At 40.7% G+C, this 26,611-nt stretch overlaps 1 protein-coding gene across 1 annotated transcript in view; it reads left to right on the forward strand.

Moving 5' to 3' along the window:
* DDX42 (DEAD-box helicase 42) overlaps window positions 1-26,611 on the forward strand; it is a 51,068-nt gene that overhangs the window by 19,107 nt on the left and 5,350 nt on the right. The window contains exons 5-12 of the mRNA XM_079724649.1: window positions 12,707-12,768; window positions 14,292-14,328; window positions 15,174-15,323; window positions 21,422-21,526; window positions 23,148-23,267; window positions 24,284-24,460; window positions 25,009-25,137; window positions 26,221-26,320. Coding sequence (XP_079580775.1) covers window positions 12,707-12,768; window positions 14,292-14,328; window positions 15,174-15,323; window positions 21,422-21,526; window positions 23,148-23,267; window positions 24,284-24,460; window positions 25,009-25,137; window positions 26,221-26,320 — 880 coding nt within the window. The remainder of the gene's footprint in view (window positions 1-12,706; window positions 12,769-14,291; window positions 14,329-15,173; window positions 15,324-21,421; window positions 21,527-23,147; window positions 23,268-24,283; window positions 24,461-25,008; window positions 25,138-26,220; window positions 26,321-26,611) is intronic.

Raw genomic sequence — 26,611 nt, forward strand, 5'->3', positions numbered from 1 at the left:
AAGGATTTTGCCATGATTTATGTCACAGAGTGTTCTCCCTATGTTTTCCTCTAAGAGTTTTATAGGGTCTGGCCTTACATTTAAGTCTTTAATCCATTTTGAGTTTATTTTTGTATATGGTGTTAGGGAGTGTTCTAATTTCATTCTGTTACATGTAGCTATCCAGTTTTCCCTGCACCACTTATTGAAGAGGCTGTCTTTTCTCCATTGTATATTCTTGCCTCCTTTATCAAAGATAAGGTGACAGTATGTGTGTGGGTTTATCTCTGTGCTTGCTATCCTGTTCCATTGATCTATATTTCTGTTTTTGTGCCAGTACCATACTGTCTTGATTACTGTAGCTTTGTAGTATAGTCTGAAGTCAGGGAGCCTGATTCCTCCAGCTCCATTTTTCTTTCTCAAGATTGCTTTGGCTCTTTGGGGTCTTTTGTGTTTCCATGCAAATTGTGAAATTTTTTGTTCTAGTTCTGTGAAAAATGCCAGTGGTAGTTTGATAGGGATTGCATTGACTCTGTAGATTGCTTTGGGTAGTATAGTCGTTTTCACAATGTTGATTCTTCCAATCCAAGAACATGGTATATCTCTCCATCTGTTTGTATCCTCTTTAATTTCTTTCATCAGTGCCTTATAGTTTTCTGCATACAGGTCTTTTGTCTCTTTAGGTAGGTTTACTCCTAGGTATTTTATTGTTTTTGTTGCAAAGGTAAATGGGAGTGTCTCCTTAATTTCTCTCTCAGATTTTTCATCATTAGTGTATAGGAATGCAAGAGATTTCTGTGCATTAATTTTGTATCCTGCTACTTTACCAAATTCATTGATTAGCTTTAGTAGTTTTCTGGTAGCATTGTTAGGATTCTCTATGTGTAGTGTCATGTCATCTGTAAACAGTGACAGTTTTACTTCTTTTCCAATTTGGATTCCTTTTATTTCTTTTTCTTCTCTGATTGCTGTGGCTAAAACTTCCATAACTGTGTTGAATAATAGTGGTGAGAGTGGGTAACCTTGTCTTGTTCCTGATCTTAGTGGAAATGGTTTCAGTTTTTCACCATTGAGGAAGATGTTGGCTGTGGGTTTGTCATAGATGGCCTTTATTATGTTGAGGTATGTTCTCTCTATGCCTACTTTCTGGAGGGGTTTTATCATAAATCAGTGTTGGTAAAAGCTTTTTCTGCATCTATTGAGATGATCATACGGTTTTTATCCTTCAGTTTGTTAATATGGTATATCACATTGATTGATTTGCATATATTGAAGAATCCTTTCATTCCTGGGATAAACCCCACTTGATCATGGTGTATGATCCTTTTAATGTGCTGTTGGATTCTGTTTGCTAGTATTTTGTTGAGGATTTTTGCATCTGTGTTCATCAGTGATATTGGCCTGTAGTTTTCTTTTTTTGTGACATCTTTGTGTGGTTTTGGTATCAGGGTAATGGTGGCCTCGTAGAATGAGTTTGGGAGTGTTCCTCCCTCTGCTGTATTTGGAAGAATTTGAGAAGGGTAGGTGTTAGCTCTTCTCTAAATGTTTGATAGAATTCGCCTGTGAAGCCATCTGGTCCTGGGCTTTTGTTTGTTGGAAGATTTTTAATCAGTTTCAATTTCAGTGTTTGTGATTGGTCTATTTATATTTTCTATTTCTTCCTGGTTCAGTCTTGGCAGGTTGTGCTTTTCTAAGAATTTGTCCATTTCTTCTAGGTTGTCCATTTTATTGGCATACAGTTGCTTGTAGTAATCTCTCATGATCCTCTGTATTTCTACAGTGTCAGTTGTTACTTATGCTTTCTCATTTCTAATTCTGTTGATTTGAGTGTTCTCCCTTTTTTCTTGAGGAGTCTGGCTAGTTAATGGTTTATCAATTTTGTTTTTCTTCTTAAAGAACCAGCTTTTAGTTTTATTGATCTTTGCTACTGTTTCCTTCATTTCTTCTTCATTTATTTCTGATCTGATCTTTATGATTTCTTTCCTTCTGATAACTTTAGGTTTTTTTGGTTCTTTTTTCTCTAATTGCTTTAGGTGTAACATTAGGTTGTTTATTTGAGATTTTTTTTGTTTCTTGAGGTAGGATTGTATTGCTCTAAACTTCCCTCTTAGAACTGCTTTTGCTGCATCCCATAGGTTTTGGGTCATTGTGTTTCCATTATCATTTGTTTCTAGGTATTTTTTGATTTCCTCTTTGATTTCTTCAGTGATCTCTTTGTTATTTAGTAGTGTATTGTTTAGCCTCTGTGTGTTTGTATTTTTTTTACAGTTTTTTTTCCTGTAATTGATATCTAGTCTCATAGCGTTGTGGTCGGAAAAGATACTTGATACGATTTCAGTTTTCTTAAATTTACCAAGGCTTGATATGTGACCCAAGATATCATCTATCCTGGAGAATGTTCCTTGAGCAGTTGAGAAGTATATTCTGTTGTTTTTGGATGGAATGTCCTATAAATGTCAGTTCAGTCCATCTTGTTTAACGTGTCATTTAAAGCTTGTGTTTCCTTATTTATTTTCATTTAGGATGATCTGTCCATTGTTGAAAGTGGGGCATTGAAGTCCCCTACTATTATTGTGTTACTGACAATTTCCCCTTTTATGGCTGTTTGCATTTGCCTTATTTATTGAGGTGCTCCTATGTTGGGTACATAAATATTTACAATTGTTATATCTTCTTTTTGGATTGATCCCTTGATGTTATGTAGTGTCCGTCTTTGTCTCTTGTAATAGTTTTTATTTTAAAGTCTATTTTGTCTGATATGAGAATTGCTCCTCCAGCTGTCTTTTGATTTCCATTTACATGGCATATCTTTTTCCATCCCCTCACTTTCAGTCTGTATGTGCCCCTAGGTCTGAAGTGGGTCTCTTGTAGACAGTATATATATACGGGTCTTATTTCTGTATCCATTCAGCCAGTCTATGTCTTGTGTTTGGAGCATTTAATCCATTTACATTTAAGGTAGTTATCAACATGTATGTTCCTATTACCTTTTTCTTAGTTGTTTTGGGTATGTTGTTGTAGGTCTTTTCCTTCTCTTGTGTTTCCTGCCTAGAGAAGTTCATTTAGCTTTTGTTGTAAAGCTGGTTTGGTGGTGCTGAATTCTCTTAGCTTTTGCTTGTCTGTAAAGGTTTTAATTTCTCTGTCGAATCTGAATGAGATCCTTGCCAGGTAGAGTAATCTTGGTTGTAGGTTTTTCCCTTTCATCACTTTAAATATATTTATTTTTATTTTTGGCTGCGTTGGGTCTTTGTTGCTGCGCACGGGCTTTCTCTATTTGCAGCGAGCAGGGGCTGAATGAGATCCTTGCCAGGTAGAGTAATCTTGGTTGTAGGTTTTTCCCTTTCATCACTTTAAATATATTTATTTTTATTTTTGGCTGCGTTGGGTCTTTGTTGCTGCGCACGGGCTTTCTCTATTTGCAGCGAGCAGGGGCTACTCTTCATTGTGGTGCGTGGGCTTCTCATTGCGGTGGCTTCTCTTGCTGCGGAGCATGGGCTCTAGAGTGCAGGCTCAGTAGTTGTCTTTCACGGGCTTAGTTGCTCCGCGGCATGTGGGATCTTCCCGGACCAGGGCTTGAACCCGGGTCCCCTGCATTGGCAGGCGGATTCTTCACCACTGTGCCACCAGGGAAGCCCTTTTTCATCACTTTAAATATTTCCTGCCACTCCCTTCTGACTTGCAGAGTTTCTGCTGAAAGGTCACCTGTTAACCTTATGGGGATTCCCTTGTATGTTATTTGTTGCTTTTCCCTTGCTGCTTTTAATGTTTTTTCTTTGTATTTAATTTTTGATAGTTTGGTTAATATGTGTCTTGGCATGTTTTTCCTTGGATTTATCCTGTATGGGACTCTGCGCTTCCTGGACTTGACTCTTTCCTTTCCCGTATTAGGGAAGTTTTCACTATAATCTCTTCAAATATTTTCTCAGTCCTTTTCTTTTTCTCTCCTTCTTCTGGGACCCCTATAATTCAAATGTTGGTGAGTTTAGTGTTGTCCCAGAGGTCTCTGAGACATAGACTGTCCTCAATTCTTTTCGTTCTTTTTTCTTTATTCTGCTCTGTGATACTTACTTCCACTATTTTATCCTCCAGGTCACTTATCTGTTTTTCTGCCTCAGTTATTCTGCTATTGATTCCTTGTAGAGAATTTTTAATTTCATTTATTGTGTTGTTCATCATTGTTTGTTTGCTCTTTAGTTCTTCTAGGTCCTTGTATTTTCTCCATTCTGTTTACAAGATTTTGGATCATCTTTACTATCATTACTCTGAATTCTTTTTCAGGTAGCCTGCCTATTTATTTCCTCTTCATTTGTTCTGGTGGGTTTTTTTTTTTTTTTTTTTTTTTTTTTTTTTGTGGTACGCGGGCCTCTCACTGTTGTGGCCTCTCCCGTTGCGGAGCACAGGCTCCGGATGCGCAGGCTCAGCAGCCATGGCTCACGGGCCCAGCCGCTCCGCGGCATATGGGATCCTCCCAGACCGGGGCACGAACCCGTATCCCCTGCATCGGCAGGCGGACTCTCAACCACTGCGCCACCAGGGAGGCCCTGTTCTGGTGGGTTTTTACCTTGCTCCTTCATCTGCTCTGTGTTTCTCTGTCTTCTCATTTTGCTTAACTTAATGTGATTGGGGTCTCCTTTTCGCAGGCTGCAGATTTGTAGTTCCTGTTGTTTTTGGTGTCTGCCCCCAGTGGGTAAGGTTGGTTCAGTGGGTTGTGTAGGCTTCCTGGTGGAGGGGACTGGTGCCTGTGTTCTGGTGGATGAGGCTGGATCTTGTCTTTCTGGTGAGCAGGACCACGTCTGGTGGTGTGTTTTGGAGTATCTGTGAACTTACTATGATTTTAGGCAGCCTCTCTGCTAATGGGTGGGGTTGTGTTCCTATCTTGCTAATGGTTTGGCATGGGGTGTCCAGCACTGGAGCTTGCTGGTCGTTGAGTGGAGCTGGGTCTTAGAGTTGAAATGGAGATCTCTGGGAGAGCTCTCGCTGATTGATATTACGTGGGGCCGGGAGGTCTCCTGTGGACCAGTGTCCTGAACTCGGCTCTCCCACCTCAGAGGCTCAGGCCTGACACCTGGCCGGAGCACCAAGACCCCGTCAGCCACACAGCTCAGAAGAAAAGGGAGATAAAAAAGAAAGAAAGATAAATAAAAAAGAGAATGTAAAGTTATGAAAATAAAAAATATTAATAAAATTTAAAAAAATTAAAAGTAATAAAAAAGAGAGCAACCAAACTAATAAACAAGTCCACCAATTATAATAATCGCTAAAAACCATACTAAGATAAATATAAAAATCAGAAAGTGGTCAGTTGCATACAGCAAACCCCAAGTCTACAGTTGCTCCCAAAGTCCACCGCCTCAATTTTGGGATGATTCGTTGTCTTTTCAGGTATTCCACAGGTGCAGGGTATCTCAAGTTGATTGTGGGGATTTAATCTGCTGCTCCTGAGGCTGCACGGAGAAATTTCCCTTTCTCTCCTTTGTTCTCACAGCTCCTGGGGTTCAGCTGTGGATTTGGTCCTGCTTCTGCATGTAGGGTGCTCTCTGGCATCTGTTCTTTGCCCAGACAGGAGGGGGTTAAAGGAGCAGCTGATTCGGGGGCTCTGGCTCACCAAGGCCGGGGGGAGGGAGGGGTACGGATGCGGGGCGAGCCTGCGGCGGCAGAGGCCAGCATGACATTGCAGCAGCCTGAGGTGCGCCGTGTGTTCTCCCAGGGAAGTTGTCCCTGGATCACGGGACCCTGGCAGTGATGGGCTGCACAGGCCCCTGGGAGGGGAGGTGTGGATAGTGACCTGTGCTTGCACACAGGATTCTTGGTGGCTGCAGTAACAGCCTTAGCGTCTCATGCCCGTCTCTGGTGTCCATGCTGATAGCCGCGGCTCATGCCCGTCTCTGGAGCTCATTTAGGCGGTGCTCTGAATCCTCTCTTCCCGCACACCCAGAAACAATGGTCTCTTGACTCTTAGGCAGGTCCAGACTTTTTCTTGGACTCCCTCCCGGTTAGCTGTGGCACGCTAGCCCCCTTCAGGCTGTGTTTACGCAGCCAACCCCAGTCCTCTCCCTGGGATCTGATGCCCCCACCTGCCCCGGCGGGTGAGCAGACAAGCCTCTCAGGCTTGTGAATGCTGGTCGGCCCCGATCCTCTGTGCAGGAATCTCTCCGCTTTGCCCTCTGCACCCCTGTTGCTGCGCTCTCCTCCGTGGCTCCGAAGCTTCCCCCCGTCACCCCCACCCCATCTCCACCAGTGCAGGGGCTTCCTAGCGTGTGGGAACTTTTCCTCCTTCACAGCTTCCTCCCGGAGGTGCAAGTCCTGTCCCTATTCTTTTGTCTCTGTTTTTTTCTTTTTTCTTTTGCCCTACCCAGGTGCGTGGGGAGTTTCTTGTTTTGGGGGAAGTCTGAGGTCTTCTGCCAGCATTCAGTAGGTGTTCTGTAGGAGTTGTTCCACATGTAGATGTATTTTTGATGTATTTATGGGGAGGAAGGTGATCTTCACTTCTTACTCCTCCGCCATCTTGAAGGTCCTCCTCTTTCCTATAGAGTCTTACTTTTCTATTAGGGAAGACCTTTCAATATTTCTTTTAGTATAGGTTTAGTATTGCTGTATTCTTTTAGTTTTTGCTTGTCTGAGAAATTCTTTATCCCTCCTTCTATTCTAAATGATAACTTTGCTGGGTAGTGTCTTAGTTTGCAGATTTTTCCCTTTCAGGATTTTGAATGTAGCTTGCCTCCCCCTTCTGGCCTGAAACACTTCTGTAGAGAAATCAGCTGATAGCCTTATTGGGGTTCCCTTGTAATTAACTTTGTTTTTCTCTTGCTGCCTTTAGAATTCTCTCTTTAACTTTTGCCATTTTAATTATAACACATCTTGGTGTAGGTCTGTTTGGGTTTATCTTGTTTGCCACCGTCTGTGCTTCCTGTATCTGGATATGTTTCCTTCTTAAGGTTTGGGAATTTTTCAGCCATAATTTCTTCAAATAAATTTTCATTCCCCTTTTCTCTTTCTTCTCTTTCTAGGATCGCTGTTATGCATAGATGGGCACTCTGTATTATCCCACAGGTCTCTTATAGTTCCTTCACTTTTTTTCGTTGGGGTTTCTGTCTGCTCTTCTTACTGGGTGATTTCCATTATTCTATCTTCCAGAGCACTTACGTGTTCTTCTGCATTATTCATTCTGCTGTTCATAGCCTTTAGTTCAGCTTTCATCTCTTCTAATGAATTCTCTAATTTTTCTCGTCTCCTCCTTACAGTTTTTAGTTCCTTTTTATAGTAACCTGCATTTCTGTCGACAGCCTTTCTTGGTTCCTTCAGTATTCTCATTATCTCCTTTTTGAACTTGGTGTCTATGGACTGAAGAGGTCTGCTGCATTGTCTGTGCTTTCAGGGGAATTCTCTCCATCTCTCAGTTGGGAGTACTTCCTCTGCTTCTTCACTGTAGTCATTGCTTTTGCTCTATGAGTTTAGGAGAAACAATTATTTACTGTTGTCTTGGAGGGCTGTTTTTATGTGGTATCGTCCCTGTGTAGCCTGTGTGGGTTTAATCATTTTGGGTGTGAGGGCTGTTTTTAGTATGGATGTTTGCCATCTCTTTCCTCAGTGTATGCCGGCCGTTATCCCCTTGATAGGAGGTGTGACTGGCGGTGTGACCAGAGCCTGCACTGGATATTGAGCGAGGCCTCCTCTTTGCTCTCTGGTTGTCACTGTCCTGTCAGGGGCAGGGTCTGCTCCCTAGCTGTTGGAGTGGAAGCCCCCAGATCTGTTTCTGAGCTGCATTTCTGATCTGCAGTGTGAGGTAGGTGTGATTGGAGGGCTCCCGCTGGAAGCGGAGCCACTGGGTATTCCTCCGCTGGAGCTGTTCATCTGTGAGTACCCTCTGCTGTGTCACCTTTCACCCATTGTGCGGGTTCACAGAGTACAGTGTTGTTGGTGTGGCCCCTGGCCCCACCTCAACCGTGGGTACACCAGCAGCAGGCCCTGGTGTCTCTCCGGCGTTGTTTTTGCACGGCCAGCAGCGCAGATCCGCTGAAGTCAGGTCCCAGGACTGCAGTAGGTGTGCACCTGGACCTGCTGTGGGAGCTGTGGAGGCAGCTCAGACCCTGGCCGGGCCCAGCCCCCACGTATACTGGTCCACAAAGCCCACAGCTGCTAAAGCCAGACCCATCCCAGCCACGGGAGCACCTGTGGTCCGTTTGGTTGTTCCACAGGCACTGGATTTACAAAGTTGGCAGCAGAGGTCTAAATCCGTGGTTCACGCAGCTGCTGGGAGAGATTTCAGCTCTGCTCGTGAGTCGCACAGCCCCTGGGGCTCAGCTGTGGTTTCAACCACACCTCTGCATGTGGGCAACCCACTGGCGTTGCTCCTGGGGATGCCGAGGTGGCGGGGGCACACAAGCCTGTCCAGGCAGGAGGGGGCTAGGGTGGCAGCTGTGGCTCGCAAGCCTGCCCAGGCAATGGCCAGTGCCTGGGGAAGGAGGCCGCAGTGGCAGCCCCACCCCTCCCTTTGCCACTTAACATTGGTGCTTTGGTTCTGTGGCGGCCCAGGCTTCTTCTGAAAACGCTACTACTGCTGCGCTCCCCGCTCCAGCCCCTTCAGGCTGTCTCCATGCAGCCAGCAGCAGTCCTCCCCCCAGGTCTGTTCTCTAAACCCCGCATTCCAGCACCCTCCCCCCACCCCCATACCAGCAGACGAGCTTCTCATGCTGAGGCTCCCAGGGCCGTGGCACAGACCTACAGTGTAGGTCTCTCTCTGTTCTGCCTGCCACAAACTGGTTGTTGTGCTCTCCTCTGAGCCTCTGAAGCTCCTTTTCTGTTCCAGCTAATCTCCCTGCTGGGGATGGGATTTCCCAGAGTATGGGAACTTCTGTTCTTCAGCTCCTTCCCGAGGGCGTGGGTCCCGTACCACTTCCTTTTTTTTTAACTTTTCATTTATTTATAAAATTAATTTTATTTATTTTGGCTGCGTTGGGTCTTCGTTGCTGCACGCAGGCTTTCTCTAGTTGCGGTGAGCAGGGGCTACTCTTTGTTGTGGTGCGCAGGCTTCTCATTGTGGTGGCTTCTCTTGATACAGAGCATGGGCTCTAGGGCACATGGGCTTCAGTAGTTGTGGCACGTGGGCTCAGTAGTTGTGGCTCACAGGCTTAGTTGCTCCGCGGCATGTGGCATCTTCCCGGACTAGGGATCAAACACATGTCCCTTGCGTTGTCAGGCAGATTCTTAACCACTGCACCACCAAGGAAGTCCCTGTAGATGTATTCTTGGTATATTTGTGGGAAGAGGTGAGTTCCATGTCCTGCTATTCCACCACCTTGATTCTTCCCTCTCTTTTCTTTTTTTTTTAACATGTTTATTGAAGTATAATTGCTTTATAATGACGTGTTAGTTTCTGCTGTATACCAAAGTGAATCAGCTATACATATACATATATATCCGTATACCCTCCCTCTTGCGTCTCCCTCCCACTCTCCATATCCAACCCCTCTAGGTGGACACAAAGCACCAAGCTGATCTCCCTGTGCTATGCGGCTGCTTCCCACTAGCTATCTGTTTTTCATTTGGTAGTGTATATATGTCCATGCCACTCTCTCACTTTCTCACAGTTTACCCTTCCCCCTCCCCATGTCCTCAAGTCAGTTCTCTACATCTGCGTCTTTATTCCTGTCCTGCCCCTAGGTTCTTCATAACCTTTTTTTTTTTTTTAGGATTCCATATATATGTGTTAGCATACAATGTTTGTTTTTCTCTTTCTGACGTACTTCACTCTGTATGACAGACTCTAGGTCCATCCACCTCACTACAAATAACTCAATTTCGTTTCTTTTTATGGCTGAGTAATATTCCATTGTATATATGTGCCACATCTTTTCCCTCTCTTACTTTCTTTCTAGCAAATGATCAAGCATGTTCATGACTTGCTTCATTTAATCCTCAGAATAACAAAGGAGAATAGGCAGAAAAACTATATATAAATATAATTTTTTAACTAATAAGAACACTGAACCCTAAGATAATTCAGATTCCTTCTCCAAATCACATTGGTACTGTGTGGCAGACCTGGGACTCAAATCTAATTTTTCTTGCTTAGTGGTCCTGAGAACTAGCTCTTGTCCAGTACATACTGCTGCCTTCCTCTTGTCATTTGCCAGGTTCTGTCAGTCTTTACAGTATCTCTTGCATCTGTTTCTTTCTGTGTCCCCTATAGTCATCTTACCTTATACCTTCGTTAACTCTTGCCTGATCTAAATTCTCTCCCTGCTCTAGGCTCCCTGCTCTCCTGTGGATGTGGTGTTTACAGCTACAGGGTGATTTCCTGTCACGCAACTCCTCTTGCTCAAAAACTGTCACTCATTGCTTATGAAGTGAAGTCCTTCTACATTCCTCAGTTACTTGTTACCTAAAGTCTTCAGCCAGAATTCTTCTCTCCTCTAAGGAAGTAGGGGAAAAAAACAATCCAATATGGATGTGTTTTTGTTTGGCCTAAACATTGCTTTTTTAAAATATGAGCCAACGTTTTTAAGATCAGGAGATTTTGTTGAAAAGATCAGACTCTTGAAAAGTGGAAAGTCTGGCAAGACTAGGCCTGCATTCTTGTGTGGCAAAAAATAGGCTGTTGTTGAGGAAATAGCTGCCTGCTTTAGACAAGGCAGCCTTTTTCTACTTCACCCATCAGTCCCTATTGTCTTCTTGACACTGAGGCCATCGTTTAGAACCATTTACCATCACACTTGTGCTATAATTTTCTTATAGTGGAGAAATATTTTTCTCGAGCTTGGGTCTCTTATCAAATATTAGAAAATAAGACTCAGAGCTATGTGTTACAAGAAAAATTAGGGCATGCTTCTTTAGAATATTCGTACTTACTAAAGTGTAAGCGAAGCATGTCTGTGTCAAAAGAATAGAACTCTTCTTATCCTGGCTTACTTCATTCATTGTCACACTGGTACCCATTGAGTATTTTGAGTTTCCCACCTTTTAGAACATCTTGAATTACTTTCCGAAGAATATATACATAAAAGGTAGCAGAGCCAGGATTCAACTCCAAAGCCCATATTCTTTTTGCTGTATCATTCAGTATCTGAGTTCTTATAGCTTTGTGTATTTCTGCCATAATGCTTAACCAAAACTACTCAGAACATACATGTGCTTTGCAACATGGTAGCAATTTAGTAAATAGAGTATGTTAAATGATTCTTTCTAGAACTAAAGGCAATAAATAAATGGTTTGTCATGTTTGAGATGTCTTATACGTGTCTTTTTTTTTCCCCCATCTTTTTGAGATATGGACATTTCCCAAAGGGCTATGTTTGTCATTTCTTCAGATCCCTAGTGATGAATTAGAATAAAAATCAACTTTTGATTTTCTATGTCTAAATTCAGATTTAATGTTTGGTAATGCAAGCTGGCATAGCCCTTTTTGAGTAGGAGTATCCAAGAATGGCCCAAATTCTCTTGCTTGGAATTTCAAGTAGTTGAAGCTGTTTGGAGGTTAGATCTTTCTGATATAGTATCATTCTTCTGGGTATTTTTTTGGTATAGTATCCAAAGAGGTTTTTCTGATTTTAGGACAGAGAGATTGGATATTATCTGATCTTGGGGAGAGTGTTGTTGCCAGGGTATTGCATTAATCCCTGATCTCAGGTGCAAACTTTTCTAGGAGGTGTAAACTTTTCTAGTGTTTGAACTAGATGAAGATTGATTTTTAGCTAGTGTTTCAAAAAAGATTTAGTCTAAAAAATATGTTCTTTAAGTGTTTGTGGCCCTTTTCTTATGTTACATTGCATAGTCATCTTCACTTCACCCATAGCCTTTACTATATCTTATGTGTGGCTCAGTCCCTTGAAAAACAGTGTTTATGTGTAATATTTCTTTTTAAAATAATTCTTTATCAGGAACTTTTGATTAGATTATGCCAGGTTATATATAGTGGCATTTTTTTACATCAAAGGAGTCAGAAAAACTCATGTTGCTTTGTAACAAGAAACAATTACGCAGAATGTGTTTTACCCTTGGGGAAAATTACTTAATTCTTCTGACCTTGATTTTCACATGTATAAAACAAAGAATTAATTTAGGTCAATAATTATCAATTTGCTGTGTATAAGAATTGCCTATGGAAAGTGGAAAAACTACATGCATTTAAGTCCAACCCAAAGGGTTCTGATGTAGTAGGTGTATTTAGATTAAGGTTTTTCAACCTCAGGATTATTGACATTTAGGGCTGGATAATTCTCTGTTTTGTGGGCTGTCCTGTGCATTGTAGGATGTTAAGCAGTATCTATGGGCTTTACTCACTAGATGTTAGTAACAATCCCCCACCCCAAGTTACGACAAGCAGAAATGTCTCCTGACATTGCCAGATGTCCATGGGGGACAAAATTACCCCAGGCTGAGAGCCACCTTCCCAGAGCCAGATCTAGAAGTCTGCACTTTTTACCAGCCCCATTGGTAATTATATCATTAACTCTTAATCAGATCAGTCAAGAATTTTTGCTAATTTTTCCATGCATGGTATATTTGCAGATAAAAATTAAGCAATCCATGTACAGTCAAGTTTTTAGAACATTTGGGTATTTCTCTTTAAAAAATAATTGTCAAACAATTTGATTGCATCGAAATGCAGTTGTTAAAATGCATAGCTAAAACTGTGGTGGTGCTTGTCTGAATCTAAAAATTCTTTATAAAGAAATTTCCGTTTCAGTGTTTTTAGTTGGTGATTCCTTGCGGCCTTTTGTTTCATTAGGATCAAGCAGCTAGAGACATGAAGAGGCTTGAAGAAAAGGACAAGGAAAGAAAAAACGTAAAGTAAGTTGTTTTCTTCTCCCTCAAAAAAGTTACATAAAAATTGCTACAGTATTGCAGAGCCTATACCCCCAGAGTTTATAGAGAAAAATTAAAATACACAAATGACTTAAAGTTATTCCTGTATCTTGAATAATATTTCTTATAGTAATTAAAAAGCATTCTTTTTGGTATTCAACTATAAATAGTTTTTAATAAACACAAGAATGAGTTACAGAGAGAATCGAGAGAGCATCATTACTAAAGTTTGGGTTCATTTTTCGGTCTTGTCCCATAACTGATATAAAACAGGCTTATGCCTATGTGATTGATTTTAAGAAGTAATGGTGATTGTATACAAAAAACTATGTATATTTTTAATAAATAATAAAACCTAATTTATTTAAGGAGTGACATGCTTTAGCCACTAGTCAGAACTTGAAATACTTTATTTTCTAGAAAAGAGAATTCTCCTCGTCCCCTTGCTGAATATACTCTTCTTAAGGCTTTTTTGCCAAGTACAGGGAGGCATGGTAGGAGTTTGACCTCTACTTGGCAGTCAGTGCTCAGGCCTTCCCCAAGGTTCCTGTGCCACATGGAGGTTCCGCCCTCTCCTTGGCGCTTACTGTGTGCTGCCTCCTCTTCCAGCTTCCCTTCACTGGCAGTGCTGCTTGCCTTAGGGAGAGCAAGTGCTCTAGGTTAGGCAGAAAGTCTGATTAAGAAGAGATGCTTGGGCTTCCCTGGTGGCGCAGTGGTTGAGAGTCCGCCTGCCGATGCAGGGGACACGGGTTCGTGCTCCGGTCCGGGAAGATCCCACATGCCGCGGAGCGGCTGGGCCCGTGAGCCATGGCCGTTGAGCCTGCGCGTCCGGAGCCTGTGCTCCGCAATGGGAGAGGCCACAACAGTGAGAGGCCCACATACCTCAAAAAAAAAAAAGAAGAGATGCTTATGGGAACTAAGCAACCATACTGTCCACAGCTCCTGAGAGATGCCAGTGGCGATGGTCCACTTCTCCGTGTGAACTGTTCGGGAGTTTTAGTCCCAGATTTTAAAAAGAGTTGATGTAGTTTTTCTCTCTGTCCCCAAGGATTTTGGCTGAATGCAGTTACTCTAGGGCTAGAAACTCTGGGGCACATTAAGAAAGTTGTGACAGTCTTTTTAGTATGTACCAAATGCAGGGTTTTTTTTTTTTTAATATAAAATGCTTTATATTAAACACTGTACTGTGTTTGTTGTATGAGGTTGACAAGGCTAGGGTTCTTGGGTATCTCTCTTCAAAAGTTTTTACTCCCTATGTTCTTGTTAGTATTTGATGTTTCTAGGGGTACCATATCATCCCATTCAAAAGAAATGCAAACTGTGGCTTATAGAGTGAAACCAGACGTATATGATGGATGGATAGTTTACAGTGTGCTTATTGCTGCTTTGTTATTGTTAGTGTTGAGAGTTCCTGTGCTGTATGGAATTCAACACTAATGTGCTATAAGTATGGAGCTGGGTATGTGGAACATTTGCAGGGAAGTTTGTTTCTCCGCTTGTTTTTCCAGGGGTATTCGAGATGACATTGAAGAGGAAGATGACCAAGTGAGTTCCTATGCAGTATTTCTTTTACTTTTACCCCACAAAGTCTATACTGGGGACAAGTTAGAGCTTGCCTTCACTGAAATGGCCATTCCTGACGTTCAGCAGGGAATGTCATTTGACTTGCTGCTTTTCTGCATGTGTGACCAGTTGGTAATATAAAGATTCATGTGACTTTCCCCCCTGTTGAAGATGGAACTTTTGATCAACTATGATATCAAAAGCAAATATGCGCTTTATTCAGCTTGACTTTTTTAATCCAAAGTTAATGTTTGTTCTGATAAATCAAGGATTAGAGTAGAGTGGGGTCTACGGAGGGACCCGAGCAACATCCAACCTCTGCCTGTTTCTAAGGGTTCTGTTTGTGATTCTTGTGTTTCAAGATGGAACATTAATTAAATGACTGTCCTGTAGTTTTTTTTTTTCGGTAGTGTTTTTTTTTCCCCTTTCAGTTGTGGGATGGTGAGAAGGGAACCAGAGTGAGCCTTTCCCAGATTTGTGACCCTTCTAATCAGTGTCACCTTCCAAACTTGGATTGGTAAAGCCACAGCATGTGTTCCACAGCTCTGGGCAGGGTAGGTAGACACCCCACCCGAGGAAGGCTGTGGAACAGACAGATACAGAAGTCTTCCTTTAAGCAAAGCTAAAGCATTTGATGGTGTAACCGTCTCGTTCATTCCTCTGGTTGTCCCTCTGAATACTGCTCTTGTTAAAGGAATCATTGCCAGTAAGAGTCTTGGTAGGTATTTAAACTGTGCAGTTATCTGTACACTGTATGCACTAATTACAGGAGCAGAAATGTTCTCGTTTATACTTGGGTCTGATTATGTTCTTGTGCTTTCCTGCAGGAAGCTTATTTTCGGTACATGGCAGAGAATCCAACTGCTGGTGTGGTTCAAGAGGAGGAGGAGGATAATTTGGAATATGATAGTGATGGAAATCCAATTGCACCTTCCAAAAAAATCATTGATCCTCTTCCGCCCATTGATCATTCAGAGGTATGGTGTTTCTTGCTGAATTTGACTCCTCTGTCAAGCTGATACAGTTTTCTTTAGCTTTAATATTTAGGTTTTCCCAGTATCCTGATTCGTACTCCTTATTATGTCATGAGACTATTTCTTTGAGGTCTTGTCATCTTTACCAAATGGTTGAGTCAGAAGGTGACTGAGTGGTTGAGACTTTGTAGCCTATACTATTGAAGGTACAGCCCAGTCACTTGCTCACATTCAGTTTTTTTCAAGCAATTGTACTTGGTTTCTACACCATCACTTACCATCTTCATCTCACAGTGGGTCTGTGGGCCTACATTTGCTTCTTTAAAAATTAATTAATTATTTATTTTAAAAATTTATTATTTATTTTTTTAATATTTATTTTTGGCTGTGTTGGGTCTTTGTTGCTGTGTGCGGGCTTTCTCTAGTTGTGGAGAGCGGGGGCTACTCTTTGTTGCAGAGCATGGGCTCTAGGCGCGTGGGCTTCAGTAGTTGTGGCACACGGGCTCAGTAGTTGTGGCTCACGAGCTCTAGGGCACAGGCTCAGTAGTGTGGCACACGGGCTTAGTTACTCTGCGGCATGTGGGATCTTCCTGGACCAGGGCTCGAACCTGTGTCCCCTGCATTGGCAGGCGGATTCTCAACCACTGCGCCACCAGGGAAGCCCCTGCATTTGCTTTTTAATTGCTGTAAATCTTTAGTATTTCTCCCAGATCTGGGGCAGATGAGGGGCTGTTCCTTCAAAGTGGAACCAGGAATTACATGGCCCTTAAATCAGGAAAAGGAAATGAGGATATCAGTGTACTCACTTGCGGTGGGGGGGAAATCAGTATTTCATCCAGGTTAAATATCAGACTAGACCTTGCATACAGTGATTCTAGATCTGGAGCAGTGGTTCTCAAAGTGTGGTCCAAGGAGTCCTAGAAGGATCTTTTCACGGAGTCTACAGAGTCAAAAGAATTTTCATAGTAATGCTGAGATATTTACCTTTTTCACTGTGTCAGCATTTGCACCAATGACTAAAAGCAATGCTGACGCATTAATATGAATCAGGACAGTAGCACCAGTTGCTTCTCCCTGCCAGATCATCACAGTCACACACCACTCTCCCCAAAAAAACCCAAAACAAATACAAACCAGTTTCACTTAACAATATCCTTGATGAAACAGTAAAAATTATTTATCAAACCTTGACCTTTATGTTAACATGTCTTTTTATCCTGTGACAAAATGGGAAGAGCAAATCATTTTTATTGCATGCCAAAATATGACAGTTGTCTCAAGGAAAGGCACTTAGGTGTTCGAGTTGTGAGCTAAGCTAGCTGCTTTTTTTTCATGGAACACCATTTTCACTTGAGAAAATAGATGACACTTCAAGGAAAACAAAAGTGTCTATTGCCAGTGATAGAAAATCAAGCTTTCAAGCAAAAATTAGAATTTGGGAAACATATTCACCACAGTGAGCTTGATAGCTTTCTAATACTTAAAGTCTGTGGATAATCAACCATGTTATATGTAGTTTTTTAATTATATAATGAAATGTTTTGGATGATCTGCAGACCATCTCAGTGAACCATTGTTTTCAAATGGCCAATACACAATGTTACAAAATCATGCATGAGTAAAGGCTCCATTCAAAGTGCATGATAGACCGATGAATTATAATGTAACAATGTAAAAGTTCGTTGATACAGTTTCAGATTACACAATGAAAAAAATCTTTAAGAAATGTCCACTTGTCAAGGTTTAGTGTAGTATTGAAGAAGAGTTAAAGTCCACAAGCATCTGAAAAGATTATTAATAAATACTCCTGTCCCTTTTCCAACTACATATCTTTGTGAGGACAGATTTTCTCCCTTGGGTTTAATCAAAACAACATTGCAACAATTTGAATGCAGTAGGAAATATTTTCTTAGTCAAACATTAGAAAGATTTGCAAAAATGTAAAGGGATGTTAAAAAAAAGTTACTTTTATTAAAGCATTTATGTTAAAGTGTGATGGGTTTGTTGTGGGGTTTTTTTTAACATCTTAATTGGAGTATAATTGCTTTACAGTGTTGTGTTAGTTTCTGCTGTATAACAAAGTGAATCGGCTATGTGCATACGTATATCCCCATATCCCTTCCCTCTTGTGTCTCCCTCCCACCCTCCTTATCCCACCCCTCTAGGTGGTCGCAGAGCACCGAGCTGATCTCCCTCTGCTATGCGGCTGCTTCCCACTAGCTATCTGTCTTACATTTGGTAGTGTATATATGTCAGTGCTACTCTCTCACTTCGTCCCAGCTTACCCTTCCCCCTCCCCTTGTCTTTAAGTCCATTCTCTGTGTCTGTGTCTTTGTCTTTATTCCTGTCCTGCCCCTAGGTTCATTAGAACCATTTCTTTTTTTAGATTACATATATATGTGTTAGCATATGGTATTTATTTTTCTCTTTCTGACTTACTTCACTCTGTATGACAGACCCTAGGTCCATCCACCTCACTACAAATAACTCAATTTTGTTTCTTTTTATGGCTGAGTAATATTCCATTGTATACGTGTGCCACATCTTCCTTATCCATTCATCTGTCGATGGACACTTAGGTTGCTTCCATGTCCTGGCTACTGTAAATAGAGCTGCAGTGAACGTTGTGGTACATGACGCTTTCTGAATTATGGTTTTCTCAGGGTATATGCCCAGTAGTGGGATTGCTGGGTCATATGGTAGTTCTATATTTAGTTTTGTAAGGAACCTCCATACTGTTCTCCATAGTGGCTGCATCAATTTACATTCCCACCAACAGTGCAAGAGGGTTCCCTTTTCTCCACACCCTCTCCAGCACTTATTGTTTGTGGATTTTTTGATGGTGGCCATTCTGACTGGTGTGAGGAGATACCTCATTGTAGTTTTGATTTGCAGTTCTCTAATGATTAGTGATGCTGAGCATCTTTTCACGTGTTTGTTGGCAATCTGTATATCTTCTTTGGAGAAATGTCTGTTTAGGTCTTCTGCCCATTTTTGGATTGGGTTGTTTGTTTTTTTGATATTGAGCTGCTTGTAAATTTTGGAGATTAAATCCTTTGTCAGTTGCTTTGTTTGCAAATATTTTCTCCCATTCTGAGGGTTGTCTTTTCATCTTTTTAAAATAAATTTATTTATTTGTTTATTATTTTTGGCTGTATTGGGTCTTCATTGCCGTGTGTGGGCTTTCTCTAGTTGTGGCCAGTGGGGGCTACTCTTTGTTGCTGTGTGCGGGCTTCTCATTGTAGTGGCTTCTCTCGTTGCGGAGCACGGGCTCTAGGCACGCGGGCTTCAGTAGTTGCTCACGGGCTTCAGTTGTTGTGGCTCGCGGGCTCTAGAGTGCAGGCTCAGTAGTTGTGGCGCACGGGCTTAGGTGCTCCGCAGCATGTGGGAATCTTCCTGGACCGGGGCTCAAACCCGTTTCCCCTGCATTGGCAGGAGGATTCTTAACCACGGTGCCACCAGGGAAGTCCCCTTTCATCTTTTTTATGGTTTCCTTTGCTGTGCAAAAGCTTTTAAGTTTCATTAGGTCCCATTTGTTTTTGTTTTTATTTTCCTTTCTCTAGGAGGTGGGTCAAAAAAGGATCTTGCTGTGATTTATGTCATAGAGTGTTCCCCCTGTGTTTTCCTCTAAGAGTTTTATAGTGTCTGCCCTTACATTTAAGTCTTTAATCCATTGTGAGTTTATTTTTGTGTATGGTGTTAAGAAGTGTTCTAATTTCATTCTTTTACATGTAGCTGTCCAGTTTTCCCTGCACCACTTATTGAAGAGGCTGTCTTTTCTCCATTGTATCCTCTTGCCTCCTTTATCAAAGATAAGGTGACCATATGTGCGTGGGTTTATCTCTGGGCTTTCTATCCTGTACCATTGATCTATATTTCTGTTTTTGTGCCAGTACCATACTGTCTTGATTACTGTAGGTTTGTAGTGTAGTCTGAAGTCAGCCTGATTCCCCCAGCTCCGTTTTTCTTTCTCAAGATTGTTTTGGCTACTTAGGGTCTTTTGTGTTCCCATACAAATAGTGCAATTTTTTGTTCTAATTCTGTGAAAAATGCCATTGGTAGTTTGATAGGGATTGCATTGAATCTGTAGATTGCTTTGAGTAGTATAGTCATTCTCACAATGTTGATTCTTCCAATCCAGGAACATAGTATACCTCTCCATCTGTTTGTGTCATCTTTAATTTCTTTCATCAGTGTCTTAATAGTTTTCTGCATACAGGTCTTTTGTCTCCCTAGGTAGGTTTATTCCTAGGTATTTTATTCTTTTTGTTGCAAAGGTAAATGGGAGTGTTTCCTTAATTTCTCTTTCAGATTTTTCATCGTTAGTGTATAGGAATGCAAGAGATTTTTGTGCATTAAATTTTGTATCCTGCTACTTTACCAGATTCATTGATTAGCTCTAGTAGTTTTCTGGTGGCATCTTTAGGGTTCTCTATGTATAATATCGTGTCATCTGCAAACAGTGGCAGTTTTACTTCTTCTTTTCCAATTTGGATTCCTTTTATTTCTTTTTCTTCTCTGATTGCTGTGGCTAAAACTTCCAAAACTATGTTGAATAATAGTGGTGAGTGTGGGCAACCTTGTCTTGTTCCTGATCTTAGAGGAAATGGTTTCAGTTTTTCACCATTGAGAATGATGTTGGCTGTGGGTTTGTCATACATGGCCTTTATTATGTTGAGTTAGGTTCCCGGGTTTGTTGTTACTTTATCATGAATTATAAATTTAAAATTTGTTTTAAGTTTAATACAGTAAATATCAATAGATTTAACCTACATAAACAAAAGCTCATTGTGTTTCTGTTAAGTGTAAAGGGTACCTGAGACTAAAAAGTTTGAGAACTACTGATCTAGACTGGAGTATGGGTTATATTCAGCTTTTTAAATATTTCCTTTTGCACAGCTGTTACCACATAAGGAGTTGGCATTTTACATGTGGCAAGTTAAACTAAATATCTGAAACTGATCTAGGAGAATGCATGCATGATGAAGAGTGAAAAGCTAATAAGGAAAAGCTCAAATATTTGAAATATTCATTTAATAAAATATTTGAGATATTTGACAAAGTGCTCAAACTTCATTATCCTGCCTGGGGTATCCCACAGTTGTCTTAATATAATGAGAACTCTGCCAGGAGAGATCAGATATGAAGAAAGGATACCCCTTTCTTCACATTCTTCTTTTTTTTCCCTCTCTTCTGGGTTAAAAAAAAAAAATGGTGTGTAAAAAATTTACTTACTTATAGATTTTTGTGAACAAAGACAAATATTCTTGTCCTCATGGACCTTCTGTTCTGGTAAGAGCAGAGAACTGAAGAAAAGGGCTTAGTGCAGCATTGTGGGGAGCATAGCAAAAGGTCCTGTTAATAATGCCAGAGGAAAACTAAATTCTTTCTTTTTGTTGATAGTACCATAGAAAGAATTAATTTTAGGCTGTATCTAGAGTTATGAAATTTTTGACCACCTATGAAAGGCTTAAGTTCTCCTTAAAAAATAAGTTTATTGTAGACATATCATGTCAGAAAGAGAATCATTTAGCCAGATTCATATGTGGTAATATGCTAGTGTTTTGTATTCTTAGTACAGTAAGCTATGAAAGATTAGCAGAAATGACTTCTTCCCTCTTTGGAATTGGAAATGCTTGGCCATACGCTTCTTAAAAGTTATGTAAACAGTTCCATGTTTTTAAAAAGAATGGAATTCCCTCTAAAGGTAGAGCTCTCCCCAAAGGAAATACTAGAAATGTTTTTAAATGCCGAGATCTAGGTGAACAGCTTACTGCAAAACATATTTAAATGTTATATGATGGAATATCTGAGTCCTTTTTGGCATTAGAGGTTCCCTAGTCTGCATCAAGGCTGTTCAAACCTGAGGTGTCCTAAGCGTCTCTTTAGGAAGTAGATTGGTATTTATATTGAAAACAGGAATAAGAAAAAGTACTGGCTGTACTTTTCGGGATTTGTGTCATGAATGAATGAATTCCTTTGTTCTCTCTAGCTGGTTATGGCTTTACTTGTATATTTGTGAAAGGTTATTTTGCATTAAAATCAAACTTACAGGATTGACTCTTGAATTCTAGACTAACTTTGAATAATTGGACCTGCAGATTGACTATCCACCATTTGAAAAAAATTTTTACAATGAACATGAAGAGATAACCAACCTCACCCCACAGCAGCTAATAGATCTCCGGCATAAGCTCAATCTTCGGGTAAGTCAGCCATTAAGGCAAATATTCATATTAATGTTAACTAGCGCAGGGTTAGTATTACTGCTTATCCAAACTGAAATAATCTTGAATTTCTTTTCTAATAGTCCCTGAACTATCTTTGATAAAGTAGTAATTAGATCCCTTGAGCTCTTGTGTCTTGATTTTGTTGTTTTAGTCTTATAGCTGTTTTAGGATAGGATTATTCTCTTTCATGTGATACACATGAATGCTATATGTATGTGTTCAGTCAACTTTGTGTGTTGTGTTGGAACAATAGGTCATGTGACCTTAAAACTAATCAGCAAGTATTTCTGCAGTGAGAACAGTATGCTAAGAACTGCGTTGGGTGGGCTAGAGATGAAGGCAAGGGGTCCCCATCTTCAGGAAGAGGAGAAAAGATTAATAGATGTGGACAATACTTGAAGTTTTAGACTATTTCGAAATTAAGATACACTTGCTTCTCAAACTATATACAGCACGCATTTTTAATTAGAAGAAGAAATTAACAACTTTAAAAAATATGCATGTACTAATAGCAGAATAATAGTTTAAAATGTCCACTAAAAAGCTTTGGGTTGCACACTGACCACATTGTTTAGGGTGCTGCTAGATGTTACGTGAAACACACAGATAATACAGTGATGTATGCTCTTGTGTGGACAACTTTCGGGCCTTACCAGTTGCTATGTGATGTTTGAACTTGTGTTTTCTGAGGGGTAGGTGGGTGGGAGGGTGGATGGGTGTGTGTGTGTGTACGTACTTGTCTGTTTTCTAAGAAGTACCCCTTCAAAAAAACTTTTAAGTGAAATCCTGATTGGAAATATCAGCATCACCTGAGAAGCCTTGATGGAGGTGGAGCCCAGTTCTTCACCTGGGTGCAGTTCAAACAACGTTTGGCAGTGTCTGGATCATCACTGAGCGGGATGTTAGCTCTTCAGGCATCACTGAAATTGGAGACAGTAGACAATATCTTTGTAACTAGTGGGTATAGACGTGTCTGAATTTGGAGCTCATTTGCACTCTTTATTTCAAGAGTAAATTTTATTTTTTCTACCACCTGGTTAATAGTTATTCGTGGCTTTTTCCAATTTACTGAACATCTTTTTATTTCTTAAGAGAAAATTAATTTTGATTTAAGAGATTTCTAGGCCCTTAATCATTTAAAATGATATGACCATTATCTCAGGAATATTTATCTTGGAGTTTGTTTTTTTTTTTTTTTTTGTGGTACGCGGGCCTCTCACTGTTGTGGCCTCTCCCGTTGTGGAGCACAGGCTCCGGATGCGCAGGCTCAGCAGCCATGGCTCACGGGCCCAGCCGCTCCGCGGCATATGGGATCCTCCCAGACCGGGGCACGAACCCGTATCCCCTGCATCGGCAGGCGGACTCTCAACCACTGCGCCACCAGGGAGGCCCTTGGAGTTTTTTATATGAGGTTTTTAGACCTGTTATTATTTGAATTTTACCTTTTCAAACAGTGTAGGCTATTAGCTACAGACTTACATTTTCACTTCTTCATACTCCAACTAAATGCTAGGTAGATACAGGCAAATATTCTTGAACTTCTAATGCTGTTTGTTTTGAAGTACAAGTCATTCCTGCAAGTTGTCTTTATCTCTAGGTTTCTGGTGCTGCACCTCCTAGACCAGGAAGTAGTTTTGCTCATTTTGGGTTTGATGAACAACTTATGCACCAGATTCGGAAATCTGAGTACACACAGCCCACTCCAATACAGTGCCAGGTAAGTAAAACATATTGAAAGAAAAATGAAGTAAAATGACATTGTGACTTTTTTTTTTTTTTTTAACAAACAAGTCAAAGCAATGAAAGTGTTTCGTATAGAACTGTATTGACATGGATAGAATTTTTGAAACGTTTAAAAATGAAAGAGCAAAAGTGAGTTTTTTACCACTCTTAAGAAGTTGCTGGCTGTTCTCACCTTCTGAGGTGGACTGCATTCTGTCTATGGAATGTGTGTCTTTCTAAATAAACTGCTTTCACTTTACTATGGCTGGCTCTGGAATTCTTTCCTGTGCAAAGCCAAGGAAGGACCCTCACTTGGCAGCCTGTCCTAGGAACTTGCCTGAGACCTAGGACATGAGGTGGTCTTCTCGCACTCCGCACTTTTTTCCTTTGATTATAAAAATGTAGTCAGCTTAGTTCTTGGGGCAGAGCCCTCCTGCCTGCCCACTTGTGTCTTTCACAAGCATCCTATGTTAATAAATCTACTTAACCTATTTTTAAAAAAACGTTGCTAAGGGGCTGGGAAATGTTCTCTTGTGTCTGATAAATGTCTTGAAAATATGATCTGAAGAAAATAGTTCATTAGGTCTAGACTGAACAAAGTAAAATTTGTGCATGGAGAAGTTTAGCACTGTCAATTACGAGGATTCCTTTGTCCATGGCCTGAAAATTCTCATTTATAACTGAAAGTAATAGCTTCTGTTTCTCATTTATATATGGATTTTATTCATTTCTATGCAGTTCAGTATGTGGATGAGACAGTCTCTACCTTCACAAGGGGGACAAATTTTTAAAAATTTTAGCAATGATAATATTTCCTACAGATCAAGAAGTTTATGGGAATTCCAGGTATTTCTTGTTATTCCATAGCCAGTTATGCATAGCCCAGGACATTTTTGTTCCATTGGAAATAAATGTCATTAATAGTCATTTACCCTTCCACAGAATTTCCTTCAGCACATCTTTAAAATTGAAAGTTTGGAGTGGATTTTTTTTTTTTTTCTTTTTCTCTAGGGTGTACCTGTGGCATTAAGTGGTAGAGACATGATTGGTATTGCCAAAACAGGCAGTGGGAAAACTGCGGCCTTTATCTGGCCCATGTTGATTCATATAATGGACCAGAAAGAATTGGAACCAGGTGATGGACCAATTGCAGTGATCGTGTGTCCTACTAGGGAGCTTTGTCAGCAGGTATGTGCTTTGTGTAGAAGACCCCCTCCATGTGTTAACTGATAAGAGACTAGCCAGTCAAATGGGTAGAATTACCAGGAAACTTTTTTTTTTTAATTGTAGTGAAATACACAAAATTTACTATTTTAGCCATTTTAAAATGTACTGTTAAGTGGCATTAAGTACATTCACATTGTTGTGCTACCAGGAAACTTCTGGAAAATATTACGTGTTACAGATTTTCTGTATAACCAAATTATATGGGAACTGTATTGTAAGTTTTCCTCCTGGGTTAATTCATTCTGTTTGGTAGGAGGGCAGTAACAGGGTCGGGAAGAGGAGTGAAAAAGAATAATCACAAGCAAGATTTTAGATAGCCTGTTAAGATATGATAATGGTACTCTGTTCATTTACTTCATAAGTAAAATGGTGTTTTTAAAGCATTTTCTAGCTTTTGATTTTCTATTGACATCGCATTCTGTGTGTTTTTCATAGCTCCCTTTTGGGTTATGACAGAGGTATCTGTTAGTGTCACAGTTTGTTAATACGTCGTTATGTCAACTTTGTAGATCCACGCAGAATGCAAGCGGTTTGGGAAAGCATATAATCTCCGATCAGTGGCCGTGTATGGAGGAGGGAGCATGTGGGAGCAGGCCAAGGCCCTTCAGGAAGGGGCAGAGATTGTTGTCTGTACACCAGTAAGTATGTCTTGGGTTTAAATAGCTTATCAGCCTCTCTTGGTATGAAAAAAAAAGGTTAGTTGTTGGAGGGCATTTCCTCTAAAATGTGGTAAAGCAGGATTAAGAATACCCTGATGCAATGACAGCTGGTGGCCTTGGTTTAATTTTGATTGCTAGCCTAAAATAGCAGTCCAATAAGATTCTCTCTGCTACGAATTCCCCTCTATAGCAAACAGTTTTTCTTATGCTCTCCTAGAAAAGGGATCCATGCTTACTGAGAGCACCAAGGATCAGAAAGTTGTTCAGGGTATGGTCAGAACTGCCTAGAAGATTGTAGTTTAAACATTAAAACCCATTAATAAGGCTTTAACTTAGGTAATTTCAGAATGCCTCACAAAAAATAGTACTGACCATCTTTCCACAGTTTAAATTAAAATTAATGTAAAGGGGGCTTCCCTGGTGGCGCAGTGGTTGAGAATCTGCCTGCTAATGCAGGGCACACGGGTTCGAGCCCTGGTCTGGGAAGATCCCACATGCCACGGAGCAACTAGGCCTGTGAACCACAAATAAATAAATAAAAAGCCAAGCATTTGAAGCCCTTAAAAAAAAAATTAATGTAAAGGAAGAATCCCGTTGAGTTTTCAGATTTTCTGTTCTTTTGGGCTCTGTAGTGCGTAAAGTCTAGTGTCTATTACGGTCTAGAACTGGAGTTACTAGCACTTTTGCCAGGAGTGGAACTCTAGAAAGTTCTTGTAAATGCCTCTAATTATACAATCGGCCCTCCACATCGGCAGGTTTCCCTGTGAGTTTCACCAACCAAGGATTGAAAATATTCAGGGGAAAAAAATTCCAAAAAGCAAAATTTGAATTTGCTGCATGCTGGCAACTATTTACATAGCATTTACGTTGTATTAGGTATTATAAGTAGAGATGATTTAAAATATACAGGAGGGTGTGTGTAGGTTGTATGTGCAAATACTCCTTCATCTTGTTTAAGGGACTTGAGCGTCCTTGTGGGAGGTGAGTGTGGGTGATCCTGGAACCAGTGTCCAGCTGATACTGGGATGACTATGCTTACTATTCATTTTCTGGATCTCATAGGGTCGACTTATTGATCATGTGAAGAAGAAAGCGACCAACCTTCAAAGAGTCTCTTACCTTGTGTTTGATGAAGCAGATCGCATGTTTGACATGGGATTTGGTACGCCGTGAATACCCGTCTCTTCTGTCCCCATCCTCATGATATTAGTTTTTTCCATGTCTTTCTAGACTTAATTATTTCTCTGCATGAGAGAAGCTAAAAATACTCCTGGATAGGGTTAGACCATAGAGAGATTACTAAGACATTAACTATTTTTAGGAGTTTTTTCAGGAAAAGTATGTTAGGCTTAACTGGGTTGAGGACATTTGAAAGTACCTGTGAATATAAGGGGAATATCGTCTCTAGGCTTTATTTTTATTCATATGCCTTTGTGGAGGTCAAGGTCTGTGT

This window comes from Hyperoodon ampullatus (genome assembly GCF_949752795.1).
Source record: "Hyperoodon ampullatus genome assembly, chromosome: 19".
NCBI classification, from domain to species: Eukaryota; Metazoa; Chordata; class Mammalia; order Artiodactyla; family Ziphiidae; genus Hyperoodon; species Hyperoodon ampullatus.